General features: G+C 30.5%; 1 protein-coding gene across 2 annotated transcripts; it reads right to left on the bottom strand.

The window, feature by feature from the left end:
- Window positions 1–8,816: 8,816 nt before the first annotated feature.
- LOC101208215 (psbP domain-containing protein 4, chloroplastic) lies at window positions 8,817–11,677 on the bottom strand. Of its 2 annotated transcripts, none has more exons than XM_004139605.3 (5): window positions 11,134–11,677; window positions 10,190–10,293; window positions 9,557–9,668; window positions 9,227–9,454; window positions 8,817–9,116 (listed from the first exon to the last, which is right to left on the bottom strand). In XM_004139605.3, exons 1-5 carry the CDS (start codon window positions 11,426–11,428, stop codon window positions 9,052–9,054), a joined length of 804 nt encoding a protein of 267 aa, XP_004139653.1. In that variant the 5' UTR covers window positions 11,429–11,677; the 3' UTR covers window positions 8,817–9,051. The 2 variants fall into 2 exon arrangements, with proteins under 2 accessions (XP_004139653.1, XP_011659134.1); XM_011660832.2 differs by having other exon boundaries at window positions 10,190–10,297; window positions 11,134–11,676.
- Window positions 11,678–17,044: the final 5,367 nt, after the last annotated feature.

Here is a 17,044-nt window from a genome sequence, read left to right on the forward strand (position 1 = left end):
ATTTTTACTATCTAACATGTGATCTAACTAATTACTTAATCAGCTTATAGTTTATTTTGTAGGTTTGGATGATGAACTTTCCTAAACTTAACAATTCAATGTTTGAACTTTGATTATAATTTAGTTTCTCTATTTTCAATTTTATATAATTTAATTCATGAACTTTTGTATTTATAACAATTTAATCCTTAAATTTTTAAATTTATAACAAATTAGTATCCAAATATAAACAAAATTTATCAAAATTTGATTGTCGTTTTTTAGTATTTTATGAGTTAATTAGACATTGTATTTTCTAAAATTATCTAGTCTCGAAATAGTTGATTTATTTACGTAAGTAATCTCATTAAACTTTAACACTCAATTCTATAGTAGAATTCTATAGTAGAGACTAAATTGTTACCTAATAAAGATTTTAAGTATTAAATTATTGTAAAATTGAAAGTTCATGGACACTAGATCGTTACTTTCGTAAAAGTTTAAAAAACGAAAATAAATTTTAATCCTTATTTATTTAGAAGCATGTATACATGGTTAGGAATGTCATGACAAACAAATTAGTTTTTGTTCTTCCTCTACAATAGAAGATTTACAAAGAATGTTTATAATAAAAACATTTATTTGTGCTTGTAAGAAGTATTTAGGTGACACCTAGCTAAAATAACTCTACATGTGTATAAATTAGATGTTTTTTTTCGTTTCTCATAGGTGAATTGATTTTTTTTTTCATTATTCAATGTTGTTCCTCTGGCTAAAAACTTCTAATTAATTAATCGACTTCAATCATTTTCTAAAGAGTGCAATTTAAGAAGATCGTGAAATTCCACTGCAAGAAAATTAGTATTTAGTAATCAAGACAAACATCGCTAAAGCTAAAAAAAACTCAACTAAAAGTATTAGTAACGTCGAGTCGGCGTCCATGTCGATAAGATTGTCGCAATAGCTATTAGTGGCACAATGAATACACACCTCAAAATATGTACTTTTAATGACATACGTGCATTACTAAATATCTACTTTTAGTAACACTATTAATAATTTCCTTTGTATGCCAAAAATTAGGATGGAAGATGTTTTGTATAAATAGCTGATATATGCGCCTAGAATGTGTATTTTGCTTCATATTTAAAGTTTTTTTTTATTAAATTTGATAGTTTTGTTAGTAATTTTGAGGACATTATCATGAAAATGAGTGTTCGAAGTCAAAAGAATCAAACGGAGCAAAAATTGGGTCAAAATCAACAATGAAGGTGAAGAAAAACTCAAGTTGTTTAGAATTCTTGCCTTAAAACTTTAGAGAGTGTGAGAATTACTTTGGAGATTGTTCAAGTTTCCAAGATTACAACCGAGAGGAGATTGGCTGATTCTATTATAAAAGAAGCTTCATGAGAGGGTTTTCTCTCATTATTTACTTTTGTTTTTATCTATATGTTTTCAAATTTGCATGAGAATATGTATTTGAGAGTCATTAGTGACTAAGCTCATTAGTCATAGGGTGTTGGTGGATATTTACTTATGCAATTAGAATTCTTTTCATGGATATTATTTAACCTATGTTTTCAATCACATTGTGCTTAATTTTTAATGATTGTTGTTCAATACATGTTAGGTTGAATGTTTGATTGATAGATTATATATTGCTTAGATTGATCTATGTCTTTGAATCATTATTAGTCTTTCATGCAAATAAATTAAATAAATTATGAACTTAAATAAATTATCTCATATGAACTTAAATAAATTATCTCATCAAACACCTAATAAAGAGAGTAATTTTAAGTGTTGGATGTGTATGTGATTCAAATTGAAGAGTATTAATACTTTGCATTCCTATCATGTTGTTTCGTATAAATTAAAGTTAATACCCCTCTATTTAGGGTGGTCTAAGTATCAATGAATAACTATTAAAGTCTTTTCTTTTTATAATTATAAATTAAAATAAGACACTTCCAAAATATTGTACGTATCAACAAGTTGATCTAAAAGTGAACATACATCCAAAACATAAGACCATTGATTCAAGATTTTCTTCCAGCCTCCTTATATTTTTAATAAAAGCAATTTAATACAAATTGCACGTCTACCATTTTATCCACCCAAAACAAAATCCCCTTATCAAACTATTATTTTAGTTTGTGTACCTAATTCCAATATTTTTGTTCATGACTGAGCATATTCATTCTTAGTCCTTTTGAAAATAGGTACCGAAATGATACTTTAAGGGACTATTTGTTTCCTGACATCTTAAATTTTCATTAGGTGGACATCTAGACTACCATGTTTGTTTTGTAGTATTGTAAGATAGAAATCATATGGAGAACTTTAGATACTCGCTTAAAATATGAGTTTTCAGATTTTTCGATATCTCGACTATTTTATATTTTTCATTTTACTCACATATGTATGGATGATACACATTGTTTGAAGGTGTGTTATTGGATGTGAATTGTGTTTTGTGAAAATTTTAAGATGAAAGAAGTGATGGAGAGAAATGGTTAAAATGTGAGACATTTTGATATGAATTGAGATATAAAAATGAGGTTATCCTGTTGAAATGGGTATTGAAGAGGTGGATGTTTTCAAAAGTAAAAAGAGGGAAAAAATTGAATGAACAAGAAATGGAAATTGCAATTATTAAAGTTGATTGGATACATTAGTAAGGAAAAAGTGATTGGGAATGACGCGGAATTTAAAAACATCATTTGAAATAGAAATAATGAAGTTAGTTGGATTCAACTAAGTCAATGTTTTCGGAGGCCTTCCTTCTTTGACTTTACCAAACCCCCAAACCCCCAAACACACACTCACACACTCACACGCCCTCTTCTTTCCATTTCCCATCTTCTTATACCTTTTTTTTCAAAGACGTGTCTTCCCAAATTTACCAAAAACACCCTTATTAAACCCTAAAAATAACTCTCCTTCAATTCATTATATATCAATTCATTTCATTAATTAACCACCTATTATGAAATACTTCTTCAATTCATTCCAACTAGTTATTTTTATATTTTAGTTCTCAATAAGTTTTTTTTTTTTTACTAGAATGGGCCACTAAACATGTATTCTCAAAAGTAGGTATCCACTTGCCTATTTTTAGATACATGTTGGGAGCTTAGTCTCATTCAACTCCCCTTTTTTCTATAATGTATGTTGTTTAATTTGTCTTTCTTACATCTCAATAATGGACATCAAATTTCTACAGAGCAAGTATGAGAGTGCACCAAAGTCTCCATACAGCTGCAACTTGCATCCTTTCAATATAGCTCTGTATCCAAATGAATAGTAAGTTAAACACTTTAGTTCCATACTGAATATATATTCATCACAATGTTTTTTTAAAGAGGTGTTTGACTCATCCATTTTAATTGAGTTGAGTTAGAGTAAAGCTTGATGTTTGGACTATAACTTATTTGTTGAGTTGATACAAAATTATCATCTCAACCCAATTGACCATCTCCTCCTCCTCCAATGTTTACTATAAACTCTACAGCCAATTATTATCAGTGATCAAACTCTTACACCAACCACCATTTAAGATACTATTGAAAAAATGTATTCAAGTATGTAAATTTTAAAGTTGGTATCTCGATTAAATGTTGACAATTAAACAATAAATATGTGTGATATTGAATGGTGGTACACAAATATTCCACCACATGATGTCTTTGACTCAACTCAATTATGTCAAAAAAAAAAATTTGTTTTATTATAGGGATTGATATGACAAAATCTAATTAGCAATACCATAATCTTGTAAGTAACAACAATTTTCAAAGAATATTAATTAGAATGTAGTATCATATTACTATAATTGTTTTCTTTAATAAATTTGATTGGCAAAATTCAATGAGCACAGGGCCATAAAAAGGAATAATAATGTGGAGAGGGTTATTTGCTCATCATGGCATGACTTATACTCATCATTTAACATTGACCTCATCTCTTGACCTTCATATGACAGCTCAAGTTTCCCTAAATTTAATTTTATAAAATGTTATGTCAAGAAGTCTTCAAGGTTAATTTGTAATAGTTTATTGAATAATTTATATATAAATAAACTTTTCATAATCTTTATTCTTTTAATGTAATTTTCACTTAAACACCCATTTATTTGAACTTTTTATTGTTTATTATTATTATTATTATACTTTTGATATATCAACATAATTTGAGGATAACTAGACTTGTATTATCAATTTCCGATTTTACCAAATTATTGGGATTTTATACATTTACCACAATAATAGCAGTATTTCTATAATCTACTTTTTACTTTTACCCTTTCCTTGGTTGTAATTAATTGTCAATTACCTCTGCCTTTACCTTAATTATATCAATCGATTGACTAAATTTGTAACATAGAAGTTAGAGATTCAAATATATATCTATTGAACTGTTTTGTTCTATATATATTTGTGGTTAATTAAACCTTTAAATTCATTTTTTGAGTTAAAAACTATATATATTATCAATATTCAACATAAAAAAAACATCCAACTCTATGTCAAAGCAAAATCAATCAAATTATTTATTTTTGTCACTGAATTTTGTTGAGGCTAAGGTAAGAAACACTATAAGAAGTTATTAGGCCTTTGACGTGGTTGAAATAAAAAGATGCAAATGTATAACGTTGCTTGGAGGAGATAAGAAGAATGAAAATATGTCAGTTTTAAACCAACGTTATTGTAATAATTTAAATCATTTCCATCTAATTTTCTTCAAAACACGACCAAAACCCTCTGTCTCCATTTTTAAAATAACTCGAAGTTCGAGGTCTATCTCTTTTCTCCCCTCTTATAAGAGAAATGATCGATCAAACACCCACACCTTCCAACTTTTCATTCAACTCAATGTTATATAAGTTGATGCGTTAATATATAATTTAAAACATGTTTCGTGAGTTATGTTGTGAGGCTTGATAACTTTAGTCATATTTAAACATTTATTATTTAGGTATTAGGGTGAATACGGGAGAGTAATTGTTTCATTTAGATTTTGTTTTCAAGAACAGCAGTAAGAAAACGGTCAATATTCTGAAATGTAAGAAATGTCATAAGAACTATATGCCATCTTTTTGCAAATAGTGACATTCTGATTATGGTATTTTATGGTTGATGTTGAAGTTATTTAGAATAAATGAAATCAAATCTTATGAGGTGTTAAGATGTGTACTCTGGATGAAAGGTTGTTCATTCAAAAAAGAAATAAGTTTGTGATAGCCGTTTAATTTGTTGGTTGTTTCTCGACTGTTTTATTGACTATGTGTGTCATACCTAAAACTTTATCAACGTCTTGGTGGAAGGTCAGGTTCCAACAAACTAAAATATATTTTTAAACCATAAATTCAATAAACTCTCTTGAGCAATAATTCCTTGCCTCACTAGGCCCTTGACCTCAAAACACCAGACTAACCTAAAGATTCAGATAAGCATAAGTTGAGGTGCAATAATGTGATATTTTAATTTTGATTTGGAAAAGCAGTGAAGCTGTAGAGCTTTTATATATATATGGTGGGTTTTTCAAATTCAAATTCAACCTAATAATTACACTACGAATTCTATCCAAAGCATCCACAATACCATACTTTGTGTCACTTTTTTTTTTATTAACTTTCCACTACTATTAGAGGGTCAAAATTGCAATCTGTACATGTTGGACAAAACTTGCATCCACCATTGTCGTGCTTTGCTTTTATCACCACTCAATTTTATTTTGTTTTTATTCCTTTCAAATTCGACGATGAGGGGATAGTTATTATAGATTAATTAAAAAGTTCGGGATAGTTATTATAGATTAATTAAAAAGTTGGAGATTTGAATCACTTATTAATACTTTGGAAATGGAATGATATAAGTTATCATAGTTTACATAGCCAATGCAACCAAAAAAAATTTAACCAACAATATCATATTGAATTAAGTCGGGAAATTTATCAGATTGAGAGGTTGAATTTGGTCAGGATTAAGAGCTTCTTTCCTCACAATTTGATACTCTTTATCGTTTCTTTGTGTGCCTTGATAAGTGGGCTGTTATTGGCATTTAGATTTGCAAAAGAGAAGTATGTTGGTTTGAAATATATGCCCGTGTGGTGCTCAACAATCAAGTAAAAATGTTTTGAAGTTCAATACACGATATAGTAAATCAAATCAGCAAAACCATTATAAACGTGGTATACTTTCTGGTACCATCTTTCATAGCTATCATTATTCTACCGTTCTTACATTTAGTACAATATAGTTAATATACTACATTTATTTCATTTGCAGTTAGGAGAAAAATACCTTATAGTCAATTAGAATCGAATGCAATGAAAGTTGATTATTGTAACTTCCTAAGACGCTACGTATGATGCATGCTTTTTATATCGATGAACCAATCCTTTTAATATTTATAGGTTTAGGATTGTGATACAATGTCAATTTTGGAAGGGTTATGTCTTATATGATTGTATCTTTTATATACTATTTCCTTGTAAAAAAAATCTTTTACAGTTGATTAATAAAAATTACTTGGTTTATAAGATAGATATTTAGTAAGTTTACAAAATATATAGGTTACTAATTATGTTTGAATTATATGGTCTGATGGTACCGATTTTATATTTGTGACGATTGTTGATATTTTGCATGAGTTATTTGAAGTCATGGAGTTAGGAAATTTGGAGTTGTGGAGTTGTACAGTTTCTGTAGTTGTGCAGGTTCTGAAAATTTGGTGTTGGATATTTAGTGTAGTGACGAAGTTATGCAAGTTTTGTAATTAGAGGAGTTGTTTGAAGTTAGTTCATAGGTGCTTGTGTGGATTTTGCATATTTTGTCATTTGGGTATCTAGTTATTCACGAATAGATATAAATTTCAAGTTAAAAGTTTGTTTGGAATTGATTACCGGTTGCATATATGGGAAGGTCCTAAGTCACCTTTATTTGTTTTACTTTTTTTAAAATTAATATAGATAACGATAAAAAACATCAACAAAAAATTTTAGTTGACAGTAAAAAATTGTCAATATAAAGATAATAGTTGATGGACAACACACGTCAATTAAAAAGATTTTCTTGATGTTTTCAAAAAACAGTTGATGAATGAAAAACGTCACTATTGCCTTACGTTGATGTTCGACGTGTATCAATAAAGATTGTTTGTTGATGTACTTTTCAATTTACTTGATGCCCAAAAAACATCAGTTTCCTTTCTCGATGGCCAAAATCATCAACAAAGTATTTTTATGACATTTTTTTGTTTTCTTGATGAACGAGATTTCTTGATATTTGCACTTGATTGGCTTTGGCCACAGGAAGACTTTTTTTTTTTTTTTTTTTTTGCACATAAAAAAAAGGCCAAAATTGTAGTAGTCCAATCATTACATAAAATAGGCCGTCTATTTTAAACCCTTCATGCTTTAAGTAATTATGGATTGTTAAAGTATTCACTGCTACAAAAATTGGATTGCTTAATATTGATGCAATGTCAAGTAACCATATACTTGATATCTTAAAAAATTTCAAGCACTCACATGTCAAGTATACTCTGAACATTTGACATAAAAAAAACGTCAGGCTATATATTTCCTTGACATATTTTCTGTTCAAGTAAATTATATTCTATTTGACATTTTTTACATGTAAAGTAAGATAATATATTTGACTCTTTTCACGTGTCAAATTGATGGATTCTTGACGTTGATTTAGATCATATTTGGTTACTCTTGACATTTTATTTCTATCAAATATATGAATACTTGATATGAAAGAATAGTCACATTATTTAACATTTGACATATTTTTAGTGTCACGTATTTTGAGATCCGTACATAAAATATGATAAAAATTTGACAAAGTATTTATGAAAATGCATTTTGGTTAAAGCTATGCGTTAAGAGTTGGTGTTGAGATGTGATGTGACACGACTTTTGATGTTTAAGAGTCACCCTGCAATTAAGGTTCTTTGAAGCAAGAAACGAGTAAAGAATTCTTTGAGAAATTTTCTAAGTTTACTTAATGGGCCACGTGTAGAAGTTTTAGCTGAGCTTGATTAAGTTTATCACGAGGTTTCCACGTGTACCACTATGAGCAGGGTTGGCGAATTATTAAGAGTTTGAGCCTGACTAAGCTAATTTGAGATTAGTATAATTAGAGGTCTTCAATTAGATTAGAGAAGAGTGTTACTCTTGGAAATTGAAAAGAAATTTAAGTATTGAAATGTTGATGGAGGATAGTGACTCGCAGAACTGTGAAGAACGACGGGTGATTGCCAAAGTACGACGTGTGGCAATCCTATGAATGCCTCAGAGAACGAAGTGTGGCAACAACAAAATAGAAGACCGAACCTATACCAAATGAACTGCGACGCGTGTGTGGTGACAGGGTTATGCTATCACCACCAACACACTTTGTATTTCCTTTTCATATCTTTGGTATCTATTCCCACTCACGTCTTTCAAAACTATCCGTGTGAGATAAGGAAATTTGTTCAACTTTGCTTATGGACCATATAGCCTATATGTCATTTCTAACATTAGCTTCGATCAAGTTTTGTGACAGTCAAAGTGCATTAGCCATCTCAAAGAACCCTACTTTTCACGATAGAACGAAAGGTTGAATTATGTTAGAGAAGTCGTACAAGATTGGAAGGTGAATCTGCTTAAGGTGAATACTTCTCAGAATCCAGCACACACTTGATAATCTCACAAGACTCATCTAACCCTACAGTGAAATTCCTTAGGAAATATTTTCTAGTTACTTATTATTAATATTTTCTAGGTACTTATTATTATAACTCTCTAACGTTGTTCTTATATATCATTGGCCTAAAAATTATATATTTTCATCAACCCTTCAATTTCAATTACTTTACACGATGATATTAATTCTGTCATGTCGATACAACTACGACTCAATATATCAAGGTCATGTCTCCTCCATCAAGCAGAAGTATAAACATATGGTAATGCAAAGCCAATCAATCAAACAAAAACCTTAAGGCTTCGACCAACTATTTCTCCTGTAAATCAAAATGTATATGCATACTATAACTAGTTTTGGAACAACTTCATCACACTATGCGAAACGAATCCGCAATCCTTTTCAAGTCATTGTAGTGTCTCTTCCATTGAAGGCCTATAAGAAACCAAGAAAAAAACTTTCTTTAGTTCTAATGGAAAACAATTGATTTCTTATATGATTTTAACTCATATCATATAAACAAGGTGTTCTTTGTAGGCTCTTACCATTTGCTGTTACATTGAATAGGTAGAGACGATTTCCTGCCGCTGTCGCTGTGATTATAACATGAGGAGGCTCCAATTCAAACTGATAATATGTTCTTCCAGAATGCTCCGCCACGCTCATGCTGATCACCTTTCCTTCTACGTTTTCTCCTATCACTTCTGGTCCAAATGCATTGATTACTTTCTCTGGAGGTCCAACCATTTCAATGGTTGCATCCTCGCCGATAACTTCACAAAACAATAACAAAGTCAGATCTCAGAAGAGTGAGAGGTGGCAGTATATTGAAATGGAAAGCTGAACAAGAAGCATAAAGTTTTGGGGAAATGCACCATCGGAAAACCGACGAACAGGCGCAACGACTACAAACACCCGACCTTCCTTCAAGCTTCCGAACCTGAGATCAATCTCTGTCCCACCAAGATCAGCAATTGACACCGGAACCTGCAACACAAAAGCACATTGTCTCATGTCCATTGTTGCATGTCTTTCTTTAATCAAAATGAACGTGAAATTAACTTGCATGGAGATATCCAATTAGAATGACAAATTTTAATTCCAGGCAGAGATATAAACTGGAAATAGATACCATTGGATCTTTCTTTACCATGTTTATATATACAGGCATCACTCTACTCCTCTAGTCAACAAGGATGTGTCACAGATTCCAAAGATAATTGTTGGTTTTCTTTTAACTGTCAAGAAACTCGTTCAATTTTAATATTCTTAGTGGATGGCCACCAATTAAGTCATCCTTCAGCGTGGAGACTCAAAACCACTCAAAGCAACTGCCTAACAATCCAGGTTAATATCTTATTAGTTTAAATGGTTGGTCAAGTTTCATTAGTTTCTCTAATCTGATGAAGAAACTGTTTGAGGTAGAAGCCATTTGTTTCTTTTGTAGGTCTTCATCATCATCTTTAGTTAGGTTAAAACTTAAAAGAGGAATATCAAGCAGCATTTACCTCTTCCCAGTCTTGTGGAACTGAAAAGGCATAAGGAATAATAGGACTCCATCCAACTCCATGCCCACCAGACTTCTCGTCGGGTCTACGATATGTCCTCCAACCTGTCTGAGCAGGCAACAAACAAGAAACCAGATATGCTAAGCTTGAGATGAAAGGGAAAGCAGTTCAAAGCATCCAATGGTCAAAATGAAATTTGCTGGACATATTTTTATTCAAGAACTTAACATTTTTGTATGTTTGGCACAAGAAATTCCTGCGCTAGCAAAACAGAAAGACAATGGCCTATGTGAGTTGATATAGAAAAGATGACATGAACAGCTCCGTTTGTTTTCTTACTGCAGAGATTCAGCTATAGCCCAACGAAGAAAAGGTTATATTAACTAACTCTAGTCTTCGTATTATAGTGTTTTTAACATTCTACACTTTGTTTCATTTATTTCATTTCAACCCCTGCATTTTTGTGAATATATATTGATTCACTAAGTATTCAATTAAATGGCAACGAAAAGTATACATGGCATCTGTATTCTTCAATGTACAAATTTTAAAGGTTCAGCTACAAATTGTCCTTGGACTTCTTAATTTTTGTCAAACAAGTCACTGAACATTAAAATAAGTCCCTAGACTTTCATTTATGTATCTGATATGTCCATCAAATTTCAACTTTATGCAAAAAAGTTTATGAGTATATTAAAGACCTCAAATATGAAGGTTTAAGAAACCTGATATTATACTTTCAAAAGTTAAAAGACATGAAAGTCCATAATCCATGCTCGTAACTTAACCATATTGAAAGACTATAAATCGCTCCAAAAGTAAAACTACATGAACAAAATTGATAGAGTTAGAGAAGAATGAACAAAAGTGTTTGACAACCCACAAATTAGAGCAACCAGAAGATTGACAGATGTAAAGTAGAAAAGGAAATGACAAAAGCCAACCCTGTTCATCTGGTTCAGACAACCCGGGAATCCTGCCAGCAAGAAGGCCTTGCTTCACTGCAGCCAAACAGTCGTTTTGCAACCCCAAAGCCGCGGAAGAAAGCAAGGAAACACCGGAAACCAAAGCCCATCTCCGATTCAAAGCGGTAGATGAGATGGGGTTTTGGTTGTGGGCACCGTGGACGGCGGAGACCCGTTTAGGGAGAAAATGGTGAGGAGGGAGATGGGGGGAAGGAAGGTATTGATGGTGAAAGATGGAGGAGAATGGGTTAGTGATAAACAATGTGGTTCCCATCCGAAACCAGAAACGATGATTTCTGGAGACGAATTGGAGAGTGGAAATGGAGGAAGAAGAAGAGTGTAGAAATTGCAAAAGGAAACTTGGTTGTGTTTGAACCTTGTGTGGATGTGAAGGGAGAAGAGGGCATTAGAGGCTACTATCATTTTGGTTTGAATCTCTTTACACTTTACCACCATTCGTTCATGAGATTAAAGAAACAAAAACATATGTGCTTTGAGTTTTTTCATGCTTTTTCAAGTTTAACCCAAAATCAGCCTACTTCAATGCTCAATTCTCTCCTTTTATATGTTGTCAACAAAAGAAAAAATCAATTTCTGACTGTGGGCTTAAGCCCATTTGGGTCGTTCTTTAGCATGATCTTCGACCGATTCTTCAAGGTCAACAACTTCTCCGATTGGGCTGGGCCGTGGAGGCCTGCCTTCGTTTTCGGCTTATCAGTAGGGGCCCTTCACTATTAATACTTACCTTATCGGCATTTCTATTGCAACACAAAAGTTCACTCCTCCCGATCATCTCTTCCATTTTCTATCCATCTCTATTTTCCACAAGCTTTAAATGTTCCTCTCAGCAATTTTTGTTTGATTATGTTCCTTATTCGATGAATGCACCTTTGAGTAACCTTACTTGATCGTAATTGCTTTCAAGGTAGTCGTTTGTCACAACACAACAATTTATTTGAGTTTGACATTCTCATATTCTTATCTAACAATCTAAAAACATATGTCGATCAACAATTCCAACAAATTTCTTCTAGATCTGTCCAGACTCGAATCGCTTAATGGAACGAATTACCTCTTAATGGAATGAACGAATTTCAACACTTTCTCAATGAAAAGTTTAAGCATGACTAAGCTGGTTTAAGTGTACTATAAATAGAGCACTTCAGTCATTTGATTTGGAAGAAGAAAAGAAAAGTGTTGAGATGCGGCTAGTTTAGTTCACAAGAAGAAGCTCGCGAGAAGGAGAAGAGAAGTTGTTTGGTAAAGTTTGTGAGTGTTTTTCTTCCAAAGCTTCGTGAGTGACTTTCTTAAATGTTTTTATGTTAAAATCATTCTTGTGATTTTCCTTTATTATTTTGAAAGTTGATTTCAAATGAGAAAGTGTTTCAAAAAGAGATTTATATAAAAGGTTTATATTGTTCAAGCATGATTTATAATGTTAAAACTTGATTTGACGATTACGATTTCAATGTTATGAAATGATTTTCAAACTATTAGTTAATTCCTTGAGATGATGCTAACTTTTATGTACACATAAAGAGTCAAGGCCATCATGGGTGAAAGGAGCGTATAAATCTTAGCCGCATGAGCAACAAGAACAAATATGTATGTTTTCAAATGTTATTGATACAGTAGTCAAACGCAAAGTAAAGAGACCAAGCGAGGTAGAGAGCGATTCAGAATCCTTGGCGAAAGGAATCATTGTTAACTAACGCAAAGTAAAGAGACCAAGCGAGGTAGAGAGCGATTCAGAATCCTTGGCGAAAGGAATCATTGTTAACTAATGTGTGTTTACGTGAAATTGTTATGTTATAAATGTGTTTGTTAAGAATAAAAATAAATGTGTTTGTTAAGAATAAAAAAAAGTTTACGCAAAATGAAATGATTTGATCTTGTCTATGTGAAATGATGTTTATGAAAATGTATTGCGAAAAAGATTTCATAAAACCTTACTAAGTCTTTTAGATTTACGTTTTAAAAATTTATCTTCAAAGGCTTAGGCATTAAGACCAAGAGGAGAGGAAGTTTGGGCTTGTTAGGTGAGAAGCTGACAGGCGTTTAAGTTTAAGTGTTGTTATTGCTTTTTTGGTTAAGTGTTGTATATTTGTATTATTGTACTAAACGTCTTGTTAAGGAATAAAGTTTAAAGTTCGTTTTATTTTTTTTGTGTTAAGTTTTATCCTTTTGTGTTAAGTTCTAATTACCTAAAAGTTTACTTGTTAAATTAAGTGTTTGTTGTTTAAGTGAAGTTAAGGATAAGTTAAGAAGAGTGTCTGATGTTTTACCGCATCTCGCGAGACTAGCAGACAGGTCTACGGGCCGGGGTGTGACACAAACCCATCATTCGACAAGAAGAAAGTCCCTTAATTTGCACCGAAGACTTTGAAGGGTTTGAAGGGGGACGAAGCTGGAAGCTCCAATCGTTTTCGTTTTTGCCTAAACATTTGAATGTCATGCATGATTTGAAGAAGATATGAAATGACTGCAGAAATTACGTGGAGCTTTAATGCTAATAGATGCTAATAGATGTTAGAGTATTTAAGACATATTCCAACAATTGCTTTTTTGTTTTGCTATTTTATCAATTTAAAAATAATTTTATCATTTATCCAAAATAAACCTTCTATTTTGTTATTATTGTTATGCACCTTTTTGGTCATGGGTGGTAGATGAATAAACCGAGATTATGCCTAAATGTTAAAGAATCTCAAACACATATGTTTGATGAAAGTGTGAGTGATTTATATCTTTAGTTTCTTAATCATACAAACTTTACAATTTTATTTAGCACAATTTATGTAGGATAAAACGCATCTAAAAGTTTTCTTGTATGTATGTGTATGCATTATTACTGATTTAGTTGGATTTGATTTGAATAAATTGCAATAAGTTATTAATTAAAAGTGTACACCTACTTCTTTCTTGCCGAACATATGAACATGTGAAACATATATATATCATTCAAAACATCAAACATCCTGCCAAAAATTTAATACCCAATAAGGTAATTGAAAGACCAATAATGTGTAAGGCTAGTTAAGACCTACTCAAAATCAAAGTTTGATGATAGAATATATAACAGCATGTATAGCATATAATTTCTTTAACAATATGTGTCTTAGTCAAGATTTTTAAAATAAAACCAATTAAAAATAGGGTTTGATTTTATATATCATACCCCACCAAAAATAAAACTAAAAAAACTTTAATAAGTTCTGAGGTAAGACTAAAGCCTTTGTACACTTTTGGGAGAGTTCATTTCCTTAATTACGCTTTTCCTTAGGCAAAATGTGGTTTAGTCTAACCAAGTAGTATATATTGAATAATTTAATGGACAATCACAAAACATATATTATACTTTTTATTTCGAACGTTTGAGGTTATCTTATATTGTTTTTGAACTTTGAAAACATTCATTTTAGTGTAGAGTTAATTTGATCGTTAGTTGAATAATAAAAATTTGAGTTGGCTCTCTTTTATAATATTTTAATAGAATTTCATCTGGTGCAACAACGTAAGCATGAGAGAATTTCATTTTAATACTGATAACAACTATACACTCATAATGTGCAAATTTTTGTAGTAAAATTCTCGTTCTCCAACTTTTGGAATTCAAAATTTCTTTTATTGCTCAAAGGTGGTTGCAATAATAATAATAATAATAATTGTTGTTGTTAGTAAATGATCTTTTTTGAGTGCTATACATATGCACATATATTATTGTGGATTTTGCTAGATCTCCTAAATAAATCTTAGAAGGAAATAATGTCTTAGAAATTCTCAATAATGGAACTTAAAATCTCAGAAAATTTCAACTTAGAAAAATTCATAACTTTTAAATTACTAATTAAAACCATTGGTTTCTTTTTCCTCTCTGTTTTACTTTACTTTTAAAGTGAGACTGAAAATGGACCACACACCCACACCATTATTTGAATTAACACCCACAAAAGCTTTAACCTACTTTAAACATAGCAACAATCAAACTAGAAAAACATGAAAATTAGTGTTTTAAAGAAACATAACAACCAAATTACTTGCGACTATGTGAGTTTAAGTTCCTCTAATACACTAATAATGAAAAGGTTTGTAATTCAAATCGTCTACTCTACTGTATACCAAATAAAGTATTAGAGCATGGTTTTTTTCACACGTAAAGAAAAAAATCATATATTTAACCTTACAACTAATAGCACATATTTTATGTTAATTAATACATGGAATATGGTTAGTTAAGGTTGGGGACAACAATCAACTTAGAAATTATGAAAAGTACATTAATTAAGATTTTGATTACTCCACATACTATATATTCAAAAGCCTTTCATTTGGATAAATATTGGTAAGTACAGTCTATATGCCAAAATGATATGAAATGTGTCATCAAGTTTGTATGCTTTATTAAAATTAAAACATATCAAAATGTTACTTTAAATTAATTAGAGTACTCGTTTCCATTTTTCTGACACTTATTCATTAAAGTAAATTTATATCACATCTAACTTCAGGCTTCATCAATATGTAAATAGTGTGTTCTTAATTGAAAAGTAGTGAAAGATAAAAGGATTGATTATTGAAAAAAGACTAAAAGATATAATTAGGCTTCAAAGTTTAATTACTTTGTCTCCTAAATAGTAAATACAATTACTTTAATATCTTTCTTTTTCTTATCTTCTGTATGGCATTGGGAGTTGTTATATATAACTTCGTGATTCTCAAAAGAAGAAAAGGAAAAAAAGGAAAAGCATAGACAATGGCAGAAGAATATAGTGAGAAGATTCAGCCTTTTGTTCTTCTAGTTCTTTCCAAAAGTTAACATAAATAAATAAAATGATCCATCAATTTGTTAAACCAGAAATAAACACCATGGCATGTTTTTATACAACTTAATTACAAGTTTCACATATAATTTTAAGATGAAAGGATAAATGATCAAAATGAAAATTTCTTAGCTTATCTAATATGATTGTTTTATAAATTGATAAAAAATTAATTATGCAGTTTTGACTTAGGTTGTATTTTTTAAAAATATAATTTAATTAATAATTTGCTTATTATTTATATATCAAACAACATGTATCAAATGTTTCATAGACATAAAAGAAATTAAAATACTCAAACATTGCAGAATAAAACAATCAGTATATTGATAGTAGAAAAGCATTATATTAAAGTAATGGCTTCTTTAAATATATAATTGGTACATAATTTCATCACCTATAATAATAACTTTAGAAAAATCGAGGTATGGTAGACTTGCATGCATCTTCTTCCAATGGAATGACACATTTATTTATTTTCTTCCCCTTTTTTGTATTTGATAGAAAAAGGTAATAGCACTATGTAAAAGTTGGGCATGAAAAGGAACTAATAAGAAAGTGAAGTCATTGTCCTTTAGTTTATCCAATGATGATCAAATATATATTTATATTAATTCTCATAATATTGACTCTCTAAAAGGGTTGTATAATGTATACCATCTCCTCCTATCGTTAACTCTATGATGAAATGGTGATGTGACATTTGTATTTGGATTACTAAGATGTTAAATGAGATGATATAACTTTTTTATTATAATTTTTAGTTAAATGCTTGATGATAAATTGATGTGTTATTGAAAAACTCAAAATGTGTCACTTTATTTTAGATTTTGATCGTCACTATTTTTTGATACTATCATTCTACTTTCCTTTTCCAATTCATATCCTTAGTGCAATGATCCACGTATAAAATTTTTAATGCTTCAAGTTTGAGATATTTTGTGATCATTGTGGGAATATTTGTTTACAATTTCATAGAATTTATTTTAAACAAGTGTTGTACTTATTTTATTTTTCTAATTTATTTTACCTTGTCATGGATGTTAAACATCAATATGTCAGTTTTATTT

This window comes from Cucumis sativus, chromosome 7 (genome assembly GCF_000004075.3).
Source record: "Cucumis sativus cultivar 9930 chromosome 7, Cucumber_9930_V3, whole genome shotgun sequence".
Classification (NCBI taxonomy): Eukaryota; Viridiplantae; Streptophyta; class Magnoliopsida; order Cucurbitales; family Cucurbitaceae; genus Cucumis; species Cucumis sativus.

Coding starts and splice junctions, on each gene's coding strand:
- LOC101208215 (XM_004139605.3), bottom strand. CDS start 11,428: ATGGGAACCACATTGTTTATCACTAACCCATTCTCCTCCATCTTTCAC. Junction 10,294..11,133: donor GTCTGAACCAGATGAACAGG/GTTGGCTTTTGT, acceptor CTGCTCAGACAG/GTTGGAGGACATATCGTAGA. Junction 9,669..10,189: donor TTCCACAAGACTGGGAAGAG/GTAAATGCTGCT, acceptor TTTGTGTTGCAG/GTTCCGGTGTCAATTGCTGA.